At 42.7% G+C, this 15,574-nt stretch overlaps 1 protein-coding gene across 2 annotated transcripts in view; it reads right to left on the minus strand.

Moving 5' to 3' along the window:
- Positions 1 to 15,574, minus strand: part of LOC139789117 (ceramide transfer protein-like) — a 220,094-nt gene that overhangs the window by 150,069 nt on the left and 54,451 nt on the right. For both annotated transcript variants that reach the window (XM_071729641.1, XM_071729642.1), the window contains exon 3: positions 13,132 to 13,248. In XM_071729641.1, the coding sequence (XP_071585742.1) occupies positions 13,132 to 13,248 (117 nt within the window). The remainder of the gene's footprint in view (positions 1 to 13,131; positions 13,249 to 15,574) is intronic.

Raw genomic sequence — 15,574 nt, forward strand, 5'->3', positions numbered from 1 at the left:
GAGAGTGAAAGGGAAATTGATCACCTTCTTCAAATGATCTCCCCTAAATTAGACCAGGAAATGACTCTCAGGGGAACAGAGGATCCCATATCCTCTCATATGCAAGCCCCCCAGCCCTCCCACAGTAACCCACAGGATGAGGGTCAATAGGAACAGGTCAGTGCTCGCCGAAAAAGAAAACAGAGCAAGCATGTTCCTCTAAGAAGTGCACCACCTGCAGTGCCCTTGCAGAACAGGTATGGGGCTCTACAGGAGGATCCGGTTGCGAGCAAGGTCAAGGGCTCACAAAGGCCAGAAACACCACCAAGGCTGACTTGCCTTAGGACAGCAATCAAAACTGACCCTGAAGAGAAAACTCAATTGGTCATTGTAGTAGGCGGCTCCCTGCTGAGGGGAGCGGAGGGCCCCATATGCAGACCAAACCCGCTTCACAGGGAGGTCTGCTGTCTCCTTGCTGCCTGGGTTAAGGATGTTGTAGGTAAGCTTTCCAACTTTGTGAGTCCTTCAGGTTATTACCCACTTCTGGTCTTTCAGGTGGGTACTGATAATGTAATAACGAGAAGCACCCATTCAATTAAGAGAGACTTCAGGGCCTTGGGGCAACTGGCGAAGGGATCAGGAGCACAAGTTTTTTTCTTCTCCATCCCTATAATGACAGTGATGGATGAGGGAACTAGCAGGAAGATCCAGCAGGTTAATTAATGGCTTAGGGACTGGTGTCAACAGCAGGGTTTTGGGTTCTTTGACCATGGGGCAAATTCCATGGTACCTAGTGTCCTCAAATCAGATGGGCTTCATCTGTCTAGCAGGGGCAAAAGGAATATAGCCCATAAGTTGGCGGGGCTGATCAGGAGGGCTTTAAACTAGGTTTGAAGGGGGAGGGGATTGAAACCAGGCTCTCCAGAGATGAGCCTAAGGGTGGAAAGCTCAAGTTAAGAGTGAAATCAGCAGCCCAGCTGAAGTGCATGTACGCCAATGCACGCAGTACAGGAAACAAACAAGAGGAGATGGAAACCATTGTGCATCAGGAAAGCTGTGATGTAGTCGCCATCACAGAAACGTGGTGGGATGACTCGTATGACTGGAGTGCTACCATGGATGGCTACAAGCTCTTCAGAAGGGACAGACAAGGTAGGAGAGGTGGAGGGGTGGCTGTATATATTAGAGAGTCTCTTGACTCTGTAGAACTCGAGGTCAGTAACAATAAGGTTGGGTGCCTTTGGATCAAAATTAGGGGGAAGGCCAACAAGGCTGATATCCTGGTGGGAGTCCGTTACAGACCACCCAACCAGAATGATGTGTGTGATGAATTATGCTACAAGCAGCTGGCAGATGTCTCAAAATCGCCAGCCTTTGTTCTCGTGGGTGACTTTAATCTGCCACATGTCTACTGGGAACTCCATACAGTAGAGAAGAGGCAGTCTAGGAGATTCCTATAGTGTATAGAGGATAATTTCCTGCTCCAGCTGGTAAATGAGCCTACCAGGGATGGGGCCCTGCTAGACCTTCTGTTCACAAACAGAGAGGGGATGGTGGGAGATGTAGTGGTCAGAGTGTCTGAGGCCATGAAATAAGAAAGTTTTCAATACACAGGGGTGCAAGGAGGGTCATCAATAAAACCTCTACGCTGGACTTCTGAGGGCAGATTTTGTCCTTTTCATAAGACTGATTCAGTGTACCCTGGGAAACAGCCCTTGAAAAAAAGGGGGTCCAGGAGGGATGGGCATACTTCAAAAAGCAAGTCTTGAATGCAATTTTGATAATACAGGGATGTTTTTGTTCTTGCTGATAAGTGCTTACACAGAGTCAAGGCCTTTTCTGCTCCTCATACTACCCTTCCAGTGAGTAAACTGGGAGTGCACAAGAAGGGACACAGCCAGGACAGCTGACCTCAACTGACCAAAGGGCTATTGCATACCATATGACATCATGGTCAACAATAAAATTATGGGGGAGTTAAGCGGGTGGGTCACTGCTCAGAGACTGGTTGGACATTGGTCAGTTGGTGGTGAGCAATTGTTTTCATTTGTATCACTTATCTTGGGTTTTATTTATCTTTGTTATTTTCCTTTTCATTATTTTTATTTTATTTCAGTTATTTAACTGTTCTTATCTCAACCCACAAGTTTTCTCACTTTTACCTTTCCAATTCTTTCCCCACCCTGCTGGGGGGAAGCGAGTGAGTGGCTGTATGGTGCTTAGTTGCCAGCTGGGGTTAAACCATGACAGTCCTTTTTGACACCCAATGTGGGGATCAAAGGATTTGTGATAGAAGATTGACAAGAGCAGCATATAAGAAGGGATTTATATCTGTTAACAGCTGTGGGTCACAATATTGATTTATCTGTTCTCAATATTGGTTTATCTGATCTGTGACATGCTCTTTTTTTTGCTGTACATGTTAAAGATTTGTGTTGGCTTTTGCAGTTTTCTGTGCTCTGTAACAATTAGTGATATTTTGCCTGGGAGATTTGTTTTTAGAGCACTGGCCTTGAGCTTAATCTGGTATTTGGGCTCTGTACTGAAGCAATAACCGTATTTTGTGTACCATCTCATGGAGACCGTTAACAATTCTACTTCTTCCTCTGAAAGGTTTTTTTTTTTGAAGGAAATAGAGAATGGCACCTTCACTGCCTTCTTTTGTTATATTTTCTCCCTCATTACAATAACTTTTCAGTATCTTGAACATCCTTGGGTAGTTAAAATGCTTCTCTTGGTATTTCTGAGGAATATGAGCCAGGACCTGCAACAGTATAGTCATGGGTGGAACAACATATGGGAGAAAAAGGGCAGAGAACTATATTTATCTAGAGAACTTCTCACCTCCAGTGTTCTGGAACTTCACTCCCAAACAACTACAGAACTGTCTGTGTTGGAGGCTGAGGTAATCCTAACTGGGAATGAGTGGCAAAAGCATTATATTGTGACTAGTCCAGAGGCTCCATGTATCCTTGGCATAGACTACTTCTGGAGAGGGTAATTCAAGGTCCCAGAAGGGTACTGGAAGGATTTTGGTATAGCTACCTTGAGTACAGAGAAAATTAAACAGCTGTCTAGCTTTCCTAGTCTCTTGGAGGACCAGTCTGTGATGGGGTTGCTGTGGGTTAAAGAACAGCAGGTGCCAATGGCTACCGCAACAGTACACCTGCAACAATATCACACCAATCAAGAATAAGCTGATCCAGCAACTGGAGAGTCAAGGAATGATCACCCTTTCTCACCCTTTAACAGTCCCATATGACCAGTTCAAAAATCCCACAGAGAGGGGAAGCTAACAGTGGACTATCTTGGCCTGAATGAAGTCACACCGTCACTGAGTGCTGCCGTATCAGATATGCTAGAACTCCAATATGAGATGGAGTCAAAGGCAGCAAAATGGTGTGCCACAATTGATATCACAAATGCATTTTTCTCAATCCCTTTGGCAGCAGAGTTCAAGCCACAGTTTGCTTTCACTTGAAGGGGTGTCCAGTATACCTGCAATTGACTGCCCCAGGGTGGAAAATCAGCTGTAGCATTTGCCATTGACTAATCCAGACTGCACTGGAACAGGGTGAATCTCCAAAATACCTGCAACATATTGATGGAATCATTGTGTGGGATAACACAGGAGAAGAATTTTTGAGAAGGGGAGAAGAATCATTCAGATTCTTTTGAAAGCTGTCTTTATTCTGAAAAACTGTATCTGTTAGGCAGGTCCTTTGACCTTACTTTGTTTTATAGCAAAGTGACAAGATGGGTGTCATCATATCCCAATGGATGTGTTCAATAAAATAAAAGCTATGTCTCCACCAACTAACAAAAAAGAAACACAAGTTTCTTAGGTGTCATGGGATTTTGGAAAATGCATATTCCAGGTTATAGTCTGATAGTAAGCCCTCTATATTGAGTGACCCAAATGAAAAATATTTCAAATGGGACCCCAAGCAACAACAAGCCTTTGAACAAATTAAACAGGAAACAGATTGTGAAGTAGCACTTGGGCCAGTCTGAGTAGGATAAGATGTTAAAAGCATGCTTTTACACCTCAGCCAGGCACTATGTCCCCACCTGGAGAGACTCAGGGTTGACCTCTAGGGTTTTGGAGCCAGGGATATAGGGGATCTGAAGCCAGTTACATTCCAACTGAAAAAAAAATATTAGCAGCATATGAAGAGTTTGAGCCACTTCAGAAATAGTTACTAATTTCCAAAACAACCTCCTAAACACATGGGCCAAGAAGCATGGCATTAACTGTTGCGGAAGGTGGCGACCTTAGGAGTTCGGCGTGGAAGTCAAAGATGAGTTCTCACAGAGGTATAATCGATGCTTCCAGAAAAGGGAGTTTATTATGTACAAAACCCCCTTATATACTGTTACAGTGTCCACACCCCCTCCACCACACTCCAAAACCACCTGCTACAGATCACCCGGTGCCGTTCACACCCAGCAAAAGTGAATCCTATTGGTGCAGGGGTGGGAGCCACTTGTTTTTCACTTCGTGCCTCCTCCTAATCTAACGTCTAGGACAGGGTGTCCTTGTAACTCTGAACAGTCTCAAAACATGGGGTTGTGCATACAGCAGTGCAGCACGCCCCCACCTTTCAGACCATACCCCTACAATTAACTGAGTGTATCACATCACCTATCATGCACCAGCCTCTGGGAAAATTGAACAATAAAATGGACTGTTGAAAACTACACAGAGAACAAATGGCAATGAAACCTTCAAGAATTTGGAATACACATTTAGCAGAAGCCACTTGGCTAATTGACACTAGAGGATCTGCCAGTTGACCTGGCCCTGCCCAATCAAAACTCCTGCACACTGTGGAAGGAGATAAGTTCTTATAAGGAATTGGTTGGGAAAAGCAGTTTGGGTTATTCCTTCCTCAGGAAAGGGTAAGGATATTCATGGGATTGTTTCTGTTCAATGACCTGGATGCGCTTGGTAGGTAATGCAGAGGGATAGGGGATTCCAATGTGTACTTCAATGTGATTTAATCCTGGGTGAAAATAATCCATTATTTCAGTTGCATGACATGGGAATTACTATAACAGGAACCTCTTATTGCTAGCCAGGCTATGAGCAAGGGGAGGAGTTAATTGCAATGTTAAACCCCTGCAACATGGCCCAAAGGGAACAGTGGTGGAGATAGTAATGGATATACCTTTAAATTGTTGCAATCCATTATTTGAGTTGACTGTTATAGGCATTACTATAGCAGGAACCACCTGAATCAATGCAGGACAAGCGTTACAATAAGCCATGCGAGTGCAGTGATCTGACCTGAGCTGGCTTTGTTGCCAAATAACTCCACAGAATTCACCACCTGCTCTTCTGTCCTGAGCCCTTGAAAAAAAGGGGGTCCAGGAGTGATGGGCATACTTCAAAAAGCAAGTGTTGAATGCACAGGAGCAGGCTGTCATTGTGCACCGAAAGTCTGTTTTAAATTTACTAGGGAGGAAGAGAAGTACAACAGACACCAACTATCAAATAAGAAATGACCTAGGAAAAGTTAAACAAAACTACTTGAAGCTTCAATTTTTTGTTTGCTTGTTAGTATTTTAATAGCTTCACATATTTGGTCAAGCATGTTAACCTAAGTTCAATTTAAAGAATTTTAAACTTCCTACAGGCACCCCTCCCCCCCCCCCCCCAAAAAAAACCAAACCCCAAAAAACCAAAAAAAGTCTACTGACAAAGCTGACAATCAAGTGAGTCAACATTGGCTACTAATTCCCTTCATACCTACACCATCTCAACTTAATTAAATTCAAACAACGTTCAAAACTGGTTATATATATGCTGCTTTGGAACCTGTTTATTTGAGACTTTGTATCTGACAGAACAAGATAAATAGATCTGCTCTTTGAGATGTTGTGCTTCTCTTCACCTGTCTGAGACAGTTTTCAAAAGTGCAATAGCTTTGGTTAGGGTGTTGGAAATTCACACACTAATAGCATTTTTTCAGGTTTGTTTGTGGTGTGTTTTTTTTTAAAATAACCTGTATCACAGTAGCTAAATCTGCATCTTCAATGGTTTTACCAAATTTCTGTTTGAATCAGGTGATTTTACTGCAGCAGTGTTCTCTGAAAGAAAGTTTCACCAGAAACTTGGGTGGTTTGGGTTTGAGTTTTCTTGAGTGTTTTGTAGTTTTTTGGTGTGGGGTGTTTGTTGGGGTTGTTTTGAGGGGAGGGAAGTGTGTTGTTGGTTTTTTTTGTGTGTGTGTGTTTGATTTATTTCCTTTAACTACATGCTAGATGCATTTGAGCTTTTAGGTTTGTTTGCACTGTTGCACTTTTGCCAGGTTAACAGGTTTTCAATTTTTGGTTTATTCTCTTTATGTGGACAACCTTGTGATAAGACCCCACCTGGAATATTGGGCCCCCAACATAGGAAGGACATAGACCTGTTGGAGCAAGTCCCAACAAAGACCACGAAAATGATCAGAGGGCTGGAGCACCTCTGATGCCGGAGAGCATGGCTAAGGGAGGGAGGTGCTCGCTGAGCTTGTCTTGATATAAATGTCTGTAGCCACAGGAGATGAGCATCATAGGTAGGTAGAAAAATGAGTAGTCAAGCTTACCAGAAATACCCTCGGGGTAATGTCTGTAGCCACAGAAGGTGGGTGTCACAGGCACCCCAAGAACAATGACTAGTTAAGCTTACCAGGAATAAGCCCCTTCTAAAAAAAGAACTCGCTAGACAAGTATTTACGTGATAATATTGGTGTACTTGGGAAATAAGACAAATTAGGGACTACCGCTACTCTCAAAAAAAGGCAATTCTTCGATTACATTAACCTGCGTGTTGTCCACTGTTCTCCCGCAGAGAGGGCTGAGGTATTTAACACCTTCTTTACCTCAGTTTTCAATAGTAAGACAGGTTGTCCTGAGGACAGCTGCTTCTGGAGATTGCAGAGAGAAATAAGAAGCTGAGTAGCCCCCCTGTAATCTTGGAGGGAACAGTGACCTGTTGAGCCACTTGGATCCTCACAAGTCTATGGGACCAGATGGGATCCACTTCAGGGTGATGACGGAGCTGGAAGAAGAGCTCACCAAGCCTCTCTCCATCATTTACCAACAGTCCTGGCTCATTGGGGATGTTCCAGATAATTGGAAGTTGGCAAATGTCACACCAATCCACAAAAAGGGCTGGAACGAGGACCCAGGAAACTACAGGCCTGTCAGCCTGACCTCAGTCCCTGGCAAGGTTATGGAGCACATCATCCTGGGGGCAATCACACAGCACCTACAGGATGGACAGGGGATCAGACCCAGCCAGCACGGGTTTAGGAAGGGCAGGTCCTGTCTGACCAACCTGGTCTCCTTTTATGATTGGGTGACCCGCCTGGTGGATGAGGGGAAGGCTGTGGATGTAGTCTACCTGGACTTCAGCAAAGCCTTTGACACCGTCTCCCATAGCATTCTCCTGAAAAAGCTGTCAGCCCACAGCTTAGACAGGGGCACTCTGTGCTGGGTTAGGAACTGGCTGGAGGGCCGGGCCCAGAGAGTGGTGGTGAACGATGCTGCATCCAATTGGCGGCCGGTCACTAGTGATGTCCCCCAGGGATCAGTGTTGGGCCCAGTTCTGTTTAATATCTTCATTGATGATGTAGAGGAGGGGATTGAGTCCACCATTAGCAAATTTGCAGATGACACTAAGTTGGGGGGAATGTCGATCATCTGGAAGGCAGGAGGGCTCTGCAGAGGCACCTGGACAGACTGGAGAGTTGGGACGATTCCAAAGGGATGAGGTTCAACAAGGCCAATGCAGGGTCCTGCACTTTGGCCACAACAACCCCATGCAGCTCTACAGGCTGGGGACAGAGTGTCTGGAGAGCAGCCAGGCAGAAAGGGACCTGGGAGTCTGGATTGACAGGAAGCTGAACATGAGCCAGCAGTGTGCCCAGGTGGCCAAGAAGGCCAATGGCATCCTGGCCTGTATCAGGAACAGTGTGGCCAACAGGTCCAGGGAAGTGATTCTTCCTCTGTACTCAGTGCTGGTGAGGCCACACCTTGAGTACTGTGTTCAGTTCTGGGCCCCTCAGTTCAGGAAGGATATTGAGGCGCTGGAGCAGGTCCGGAGAAGAGCAACGAGGCTGGTGAAGGGACTCGAGCACAAGTCCTATGAGGAACGGCTGAGGAAGATGGGGTTGTTTAGTCTGGAGAAGAGGAGGCTCAGGGAAGACCTCATCTAATGCTCTTTCTGCTTTGTTGCTTGATGTAGATTCAGTAAGACATGCTACTTTACAAAATCATGCAGACATTGATTTTTTACTCTTTGGTCATGGGCATGGCTGTGAGGATTGAACTCGATGATCTCAGACGTCCTTTTCAACCTGGCTGATTCTTTGATTCTGTAAAGAACCTATTTTTGGGACTGTACCTCTCTTATGAAGACAGGATGAGAGAGTTTGTATTGTTCAGCCTGGAGGAGTGGAGGCTCCAAGGAGACCAGATAGTGGCCTTCTAGTACCTGAAGGGGGCCTACAGGAAAGCTGGAGAGGGAGTTTTTACAAGGGCACGTAGCAATAGTAAAATGGATAATGGTTTTAAACTGAAAGAGGATAGAGTTAGATGGGATATTGGGAAGAAGTTCTTTACTGTGAGGGTGTTGGGAAACTGTCTGGAAGAAAACAGACGTGAGCAATCCTGACTCTTTAGCTTTAGGCCTTAAGACCCAGTTGCAAGGTTACTGAAAGATGAGCTATGGGAAAAAGATAAGGGAGCTGGCAGTAGAAAAGAAGAATAACAGGATAATGAGGTAGCCAGCAGAAGTTCTGTGAGAACAGAATTTGTGTCCAAGATATAGCCACCTGCAAGATATCGTTATATAAACAAAGGCTCTATATAAAGCGAGTGTCCACTGTTAATAAACGACTTCACTTTAACCATATTGGTGACTGCGTGTCGTCCTTTAAGCCTCCGCGGATTTTTTTCCCACATTTGGCGCCCGAACAGGGACCCTCTCGCTGTTGCTTCCAGGAGCGATGAAGACAGCTGGAATGAGAGGGTAGCGAGAAAGCCGACCGAAGGAACGGTGCGGCAGGAGCGGAGAAGCCAGTCGAAAGGAGACTGCTGCCCCGGCGGTCTATGTAGCTGGTGCCCGGCTACGGAACGAAAGAGGTACCTCGAAATTGAAGAATCTTGCCAAGAAAAAGGTGAGCGGCTGGGGAGGAGATGGGGTCTACGCTCTCTAAAGAAGAAGAGGCAGTAGTTAAGCTCCTCCAATGTATTCTCTCTAAGAGAGGTTTATCACACGAAGGCAGGACCTTACGTGAATTACTGAAATGGGCACAGGATAGAGACTTGATCCCCTCGATGGGTACCGTTTTAGAGTTACCTACTTGGGAAGCCATAGGTACTGCTCTATGGGATAAAATTAACAATGGAGATAAGGAGGCACGACGCTTAGCGACACTCTGGAAATTGATTAGAGAAACCTTAACAGAGACGAAAAGTGAAAGAGTAGCAGCCTCAGCGTTTGCTGCCTTAACACCTGATCTACCAATACTGATGAATGCTCAAAATATGGACTTGACCTCTAGGCAGTTATTTGAGACACCTAAGGTGCCCCCACCAGCACCTGAAGGGACTATACTGATTCAAGCTCAGCCAACTGTGCCATTTGACCCTGGAGGGTCAGATGAAAAGCAAAAATGGGACTGAGAAGCAAAACGAAAAGCGACCGAAAACACCACCAGAATCGTCGGAGGACCCAGAGGGAGAGAAGCCGGAGAACACAGGCGAGGAACCTTGGAATGCAGATCCCCCCCTCCTGCCCGCCTGCCACGGCTCCCAAACACACTGCCACCGCTGCCTTCCTCTCCACCTCCGATGCCTGATTTATCTTCTTGACCACAGTTGCCATCAATTAATCCTCTGCTTCACCTGTCAACACCATCAGTGCCTGCTATAGAGCAACAACCAAGGAAAGAACTGGGACTCAGAGACAAGCAACTCAGGGAACTGCTGAAGAAGCTGAAAGAACTGGAGACCAAGGATGAGTATACCCCTGAAAAAACCCTAGTTTTTTGCTCCGGGGAATACCCTAAACAACCCAGGGGCACTAATCCATTTTTATCCCCTGATCATTTCCCTATCCCTGCTCCTACTTCCCTTAACCCTTTAACACCCACTGCTCCACCTCTTCTAGATCCAACATGGGGAGGGGAGGGTGGTAGAGGGGATAGTGGGGGGGGGGGAAAGGTGGAATCAACAATTGCAATTTCATCATAAATGGCAAATGCTGTGTGAAAATGAAGCTGTGATTCCTAGACAGAACACCGATGCATTATACAGAGTGCAAGCACAAATGTTACTTGGTGCTTGTCCTTTTGTATGTGCAGATTTGCAGGCATGGTTTCAAACTGAAGTGTTACAACTTTCACAAGAATTGGTGTATAAAGCTTTGTAAACTGTGCATGATCCTGCACAAGCAACTCCCTCTTTTACAAATATTAAATGAGGGAGTGGAGCCATATCCAAAATTTGTGGATCACTTATATTCAGTGGTAATATCACATCCCGACTTGACATAAGAGATGAAAACAAAAATTTTTTATATGTCAGCATATGACAATGCTAATGAAAAAAACTAAACGTGCATTAGGACTACTCCCAAAAGGTGCTACAGCAGCCCAATTGTTAGAAGCTTCTGAGCAAATGCTAGAAGCAGATAAAGCTGCTTAAGGACCATCATTGCAATATGGTTCTCAATATTGATTTATATTGTGGTGCATGGTCCACTGGTGTTTCATACAGAGACAAAAAACAAACAAACAAACAAAAAAAACCAAAACAAAAACAACAACAACAAAAAAAAAAAACTTGGTAATTACACTTGAGTTTTGGTTTGGGAAATTGTACCACTTCTTTTAATTTTAGGCTAACTTCATTAGATTTTATGAGAATGAGTATGCCTTTTCAGAGCCCGAGAGTTGCTGCGGGGAGTGAGAGCTGCTCCTCGTACAGAGAGCACCCCCACTCCTGCCTCCGCAGCCGTTTCTCGCCCCCCCTCACACAAGGGCACAGCTCAGATATGGCCAGTGAGCATTGCCAGCTGCTGTTTCTACTCCCACAGACACTGCTGCTGCTCTGAGAATGAGCCCTGCTGCAGACACCATAAAAAAAAAAAAAAAAAAAAAAAAAAAAAGGAAGGGGGAAATAGGGGGGGGAAAGAGTGTGCCTTTGCTGTTTAAAGGCTTATAGTTCTGTCTCTAAACAATTTTATTAGGCCTTTTTGGGCCTCAATTTGGCAACCATGAAGGAAACCAGGACTCCACTGTGCCGTGACCCGGGAGGGGTCTGGGGATGCTTTTGGGGCCCCCTGACGAATTTTTGTCGGATAAGCCTCCTCTACCCTCTTGGTTCTATGCACCAGTGGACACCAGACCTTCCTCATAATAAAATGGTATTTAAGTCCTTCCATTGCAGTGTTAAATGTGCTTTTCATATTGTATTGATAATAGGTTCTTGTTAATGTTGTAATTCATGTGATCGTTTATATGTTGATTATGGGATCCCTTGTCTATGTGTTGATTGTTGATTGTGCTATTCTGTTGCACTGTTAAGTAGATGAACTGAACTTCTGGTATTTTAACACAGATGCTAAAAGATGTTGATAGTGTCAGACATGCAGTTTTATAATATCATGCTGCCATTGACTTTTTATTATTAGCTTTTAGGTTATGTTTGTGAAGACTTTGATGGAGTGTATTTGCATGAATTTATCTGATCATTCAGAGTCAATTCACAACCAAAAACAATTGATTAAGATAACATGAAAAATTAACTGTTGCATATATTGGGTTAAATGAATGGTTAAATCACTTAAGGATATAGGGATAGCTTAGAGATTTAATTAGACAAGGTTTATCAATTATATTTGTTATTATTGGTTTTGATGCTTTCGTATTATTAGTATGTTGTTTATGGCAATGTATTATTAGCATGTTATTTCACGTGATGAAGTAAGTCAGGCTTGCTCAAAAACAAAAAGGGGGATATGTTGGGAAACTGTCTGGAAGAAAACAGACATGTGAGCAATCCTGACTCTTTAGCTTTAGGCCTTAAGACCCAGTTGCAAGGTTACTGAAAGATGAGCTATGGGAAAAAGATAAGGGAGCTGGCAGTAGAAAAGAAGAATAACAGGATAATGAGGTAGCCAGCAGAAGTTCTGTGAGAACAGAATTTGTGTCCAAGATATAGCCACCTGCAAGATATCGTTATATAAACAAAGGCTCTATATAAAGCGAGTGTCCACTGTTAATAAACGACTTCACTTTAACCATATTGGTGACTGCGTGTCGTCCTTTAAGCCTCCGCGGATTTTTTTCCCACAAGCAGGGAGCTGGAGTCTATGATCCTTATGGGTCCCTTCAAACTCAAAATGTTCTATGATTCTATCTGTATAACCCAGATGCAGAAGACCAGATGCAGAAGATGCATTGTGCTAGGTATTTAAATTAAATTCAACACCTTGGAGAATTGCCTATCATTTATCTGAAAACATAACAGATGTTTTGCATGCTACATAGTTTAAAATTACCTGACCTTCAAGTCCGTTAAGTAAAATGAAAATAATAGAGTTCATTAGAAGAGAGATAAGAAGAGATTAGAAGAGATTAGAAGAGATAAGGCATAGATCAAGAGAGCTGAACCAAAATGTTGATAAACAGTAGGCCCTTAAAAGAAAAGAAGATAAAAGCCAAAAGGCTGATACAGTAAAAGCAGACAAGTGATGAAAGAGATGAGCCTAAAAGCCAGAATGATAAACTAGGAGAATGAACTCCAAGAGAAACAAGTTTAACATCTAAGACATCTAGATAAGAACCTATTCAATAATCAGTGAGAGAGGATGGACAAAAAATGTCACCCAGATATAATGTAAGCTTTGTCTTTTTTAAGCTAAAAAGCTCAACAAAGGTTCATAGTTGTTAGTTCCCAGTTCTGTAAACTCTCATATATGAAGGATATACAAATCAATTCCTTTGGAACATATTTAACACACTGCTTCAATCTTGTGGCTTTAATCTGTCATAAATACCTTGAGTATTTAATGACTGTAGAGTGAAACTTAGAACTCTCCACAAACACCACCAGATCTAAGTGGGAGTGAGAAAGGAAATCAGAAAAAAAGCATACCTTGTGTTGTTCTATTACATCTACCCACTGTTGTCTGTGGTCTGGGTCCTGAGCTCGGAGGTACCAAACACTATCGTTTACACTAATATCAAATCTACATTCGTCAAAGTCATGCGGCTGTGAAAGAAAAAAGTAAGAATAGTTAAAATTAGCAACATGATCAACAATATTTCACACTCTAAAATACTGTAATTAGAAAAACTGATCAATACTACCTTGAATCCATCCTAGATTCTAAACTACATTTTATTTAGCTGTCTCAAATAATGAACTAACACAAACACTTCCATAATGAAAAATGCCAGTCTTCTGAAACAGAAAAGCCTGTTTAGTACATTCTTATTCAACAAAATAGTCACTAAAAAGTTGCATACATTGACAAAAACTTCATGCTTCTAAAGGAATCCTTTAGCAAAATAACTAGTGGGCACAGACAGAAAAACCCTTTTTAAATATTTTCTAAGCAGGAAAGAGAAATTAAGGTTATTGCTATTGATCTTGATTTTAGATGAAGGAATACATACATTATAGCAAAAGACACCTGGACAGGACCATAAAAACAGACTTCAGCACAACAACAAAGAAGGCAAGCAACTAAAGGAAGATGTGGCACCCTCTGCCTCAACTACCTTCACTAAGACAGTATTGTCAGATAATTGGGAGTAACATGTAATCCCTTCCTGTATCACCACTCAAATGCATCTAACTTTTGGTTCACATGCCTCAAATTATAAAAAGCTTTTACTAGCATTACAGTGAAGCTGGCAAGGAAAGTAGAAGGACATAAAAAACGATCTAATCTGCCCTGGGCCCTAACACTATCAGTTCAAAGTTACTCCCTAGAAAATGTCCAACACAGAGCACAACTTTTTTTTCCCCTTCATTGAAAACTATTCTTAAAAAAACATAACACAGGTATAGCTGATAACTGTAATGAATTTGAATATAAAGAAAAGTTACACATAAAAGTAACCAGAGGAAGATAACAGGCTCTAAGTTTAAGGCAAATTATGCAATCCGAAAGACCATAAATATTGATTCCTGATGCCAAAGACAAAACATGTTAATATATTTAAAAAGGAAGAATTACTCTGTGAATACAACTAAATCAACGAGGATCACTTACGAAACATTCCACAAAAGAAAAAATAAAACTAAGTCTCGTGTTCTATGAACATTAGTTCAGTGTCAGTGAGAATTTTCTAAGGATCTGGAAATCAGAAACTACTTACAGATAATACACAATCTTTCTTGTTTAAATTTACTAGGGAGGAAGAGAAGTACAACAGACACCAACTATCAAATAAGAAATGACCTAGGAAAAGTTAAACAAAACTACTTGAAGCTTCAATTTTTTGTTTGCTTGTTAGTATTTTAATAGCTTCACATATTTGGTCAAGCATGTTAACCTAAGTTCAATTTAAAGAATTTTAAACTTCCTACAGGCACCCCTCCCCCCCCCCCCCCAAAAAAAACCAAACCCCAAAAAACCAAAAAAAGTCTACTGACAAAGCTGACAATCAAGTGAGTCAACATTGGCTACTAATTCCCTTCATACCTACACCATCTCAACTTAATTAAATTCAAACAACGTTCAAAACTGGTTATATATATGCTGCTTTGGAACCTGTTTATTTGAGACTTTGTATCTGACAGAACAAGATAAATAGATCTGCTCTTTGAGATGTTGTGCTTCTCTTCACCTGTCTGAGACAGTTTTCAAAAGTGCAATAGCTTTGGTTAGGGTGTTGGAAATTCACACACTAATAGCATTTTTTCAGGTTTGTTTGTGGTGTGTTTTTTTTTAAAATAACCTGTATCACAGTAGCTAAATCTGCATCTTCAATGGTTTTACCAAATTTCTGTTTGAATCAGGTGATTTTACTGCAGCAGTGTTCTCTGAAAGAAAGTTTCACCAGAAACTTGGGTGGTTTGGGTTTGAGTTTTCTTGAGTGTTTTGTAGTTTTTTGGTGTGGGGTGTTTGTTGGGGTTGTTTTGAGGGGAGGGAAGTGTGTTGTTGGTTTTTTTTGTGTGTGTGTGTTTGATTTATTTCCTTTAACTACATGCTAGATGCATTTGAGCTTTTAGGTTTGTTTGCACTGTTGCACTTTTGCCAGGTTAACAGGTTTTCAATTTTTGGTTTATTCTCTTTATGTGGACAACCTTGTGATAAGACCCCACCTGGAATATTGGGCCCCCAACATAGGAAGGACATAGACCTGTTGGAGCAAGTCCCAACAAAGACCACGAAAATGATCAGAGGGCTGGAGCACCTCTGATGCCGGAGAGCATGGCTAAGGGAGGGAGGTGCTCGCTGAGCTTGTCTTGATATAAATGTCTGTAGCCACAGGAGATGAGCATCATAGGTAGGTAGAAAAATGAGTAGTCAAGCTTACCAGAAATACCCTCGGGGTAATGTCTGTAGCCACAGAAGGTGGGTGTC

The sequence above is a fragment of the Heliangelus exortis genome, chromosome W (genome assembly GCF_036169615.1).
Source record: "Heliangelus exortis chromosome W, bHelExo1.hap1, whole genome shotgun sequence".
NCBI lineage: Eukaryota > Metazoa > Chordata > Aves > Apodiformes > Trochilidae > Heliangelus > Heliangelus exortis.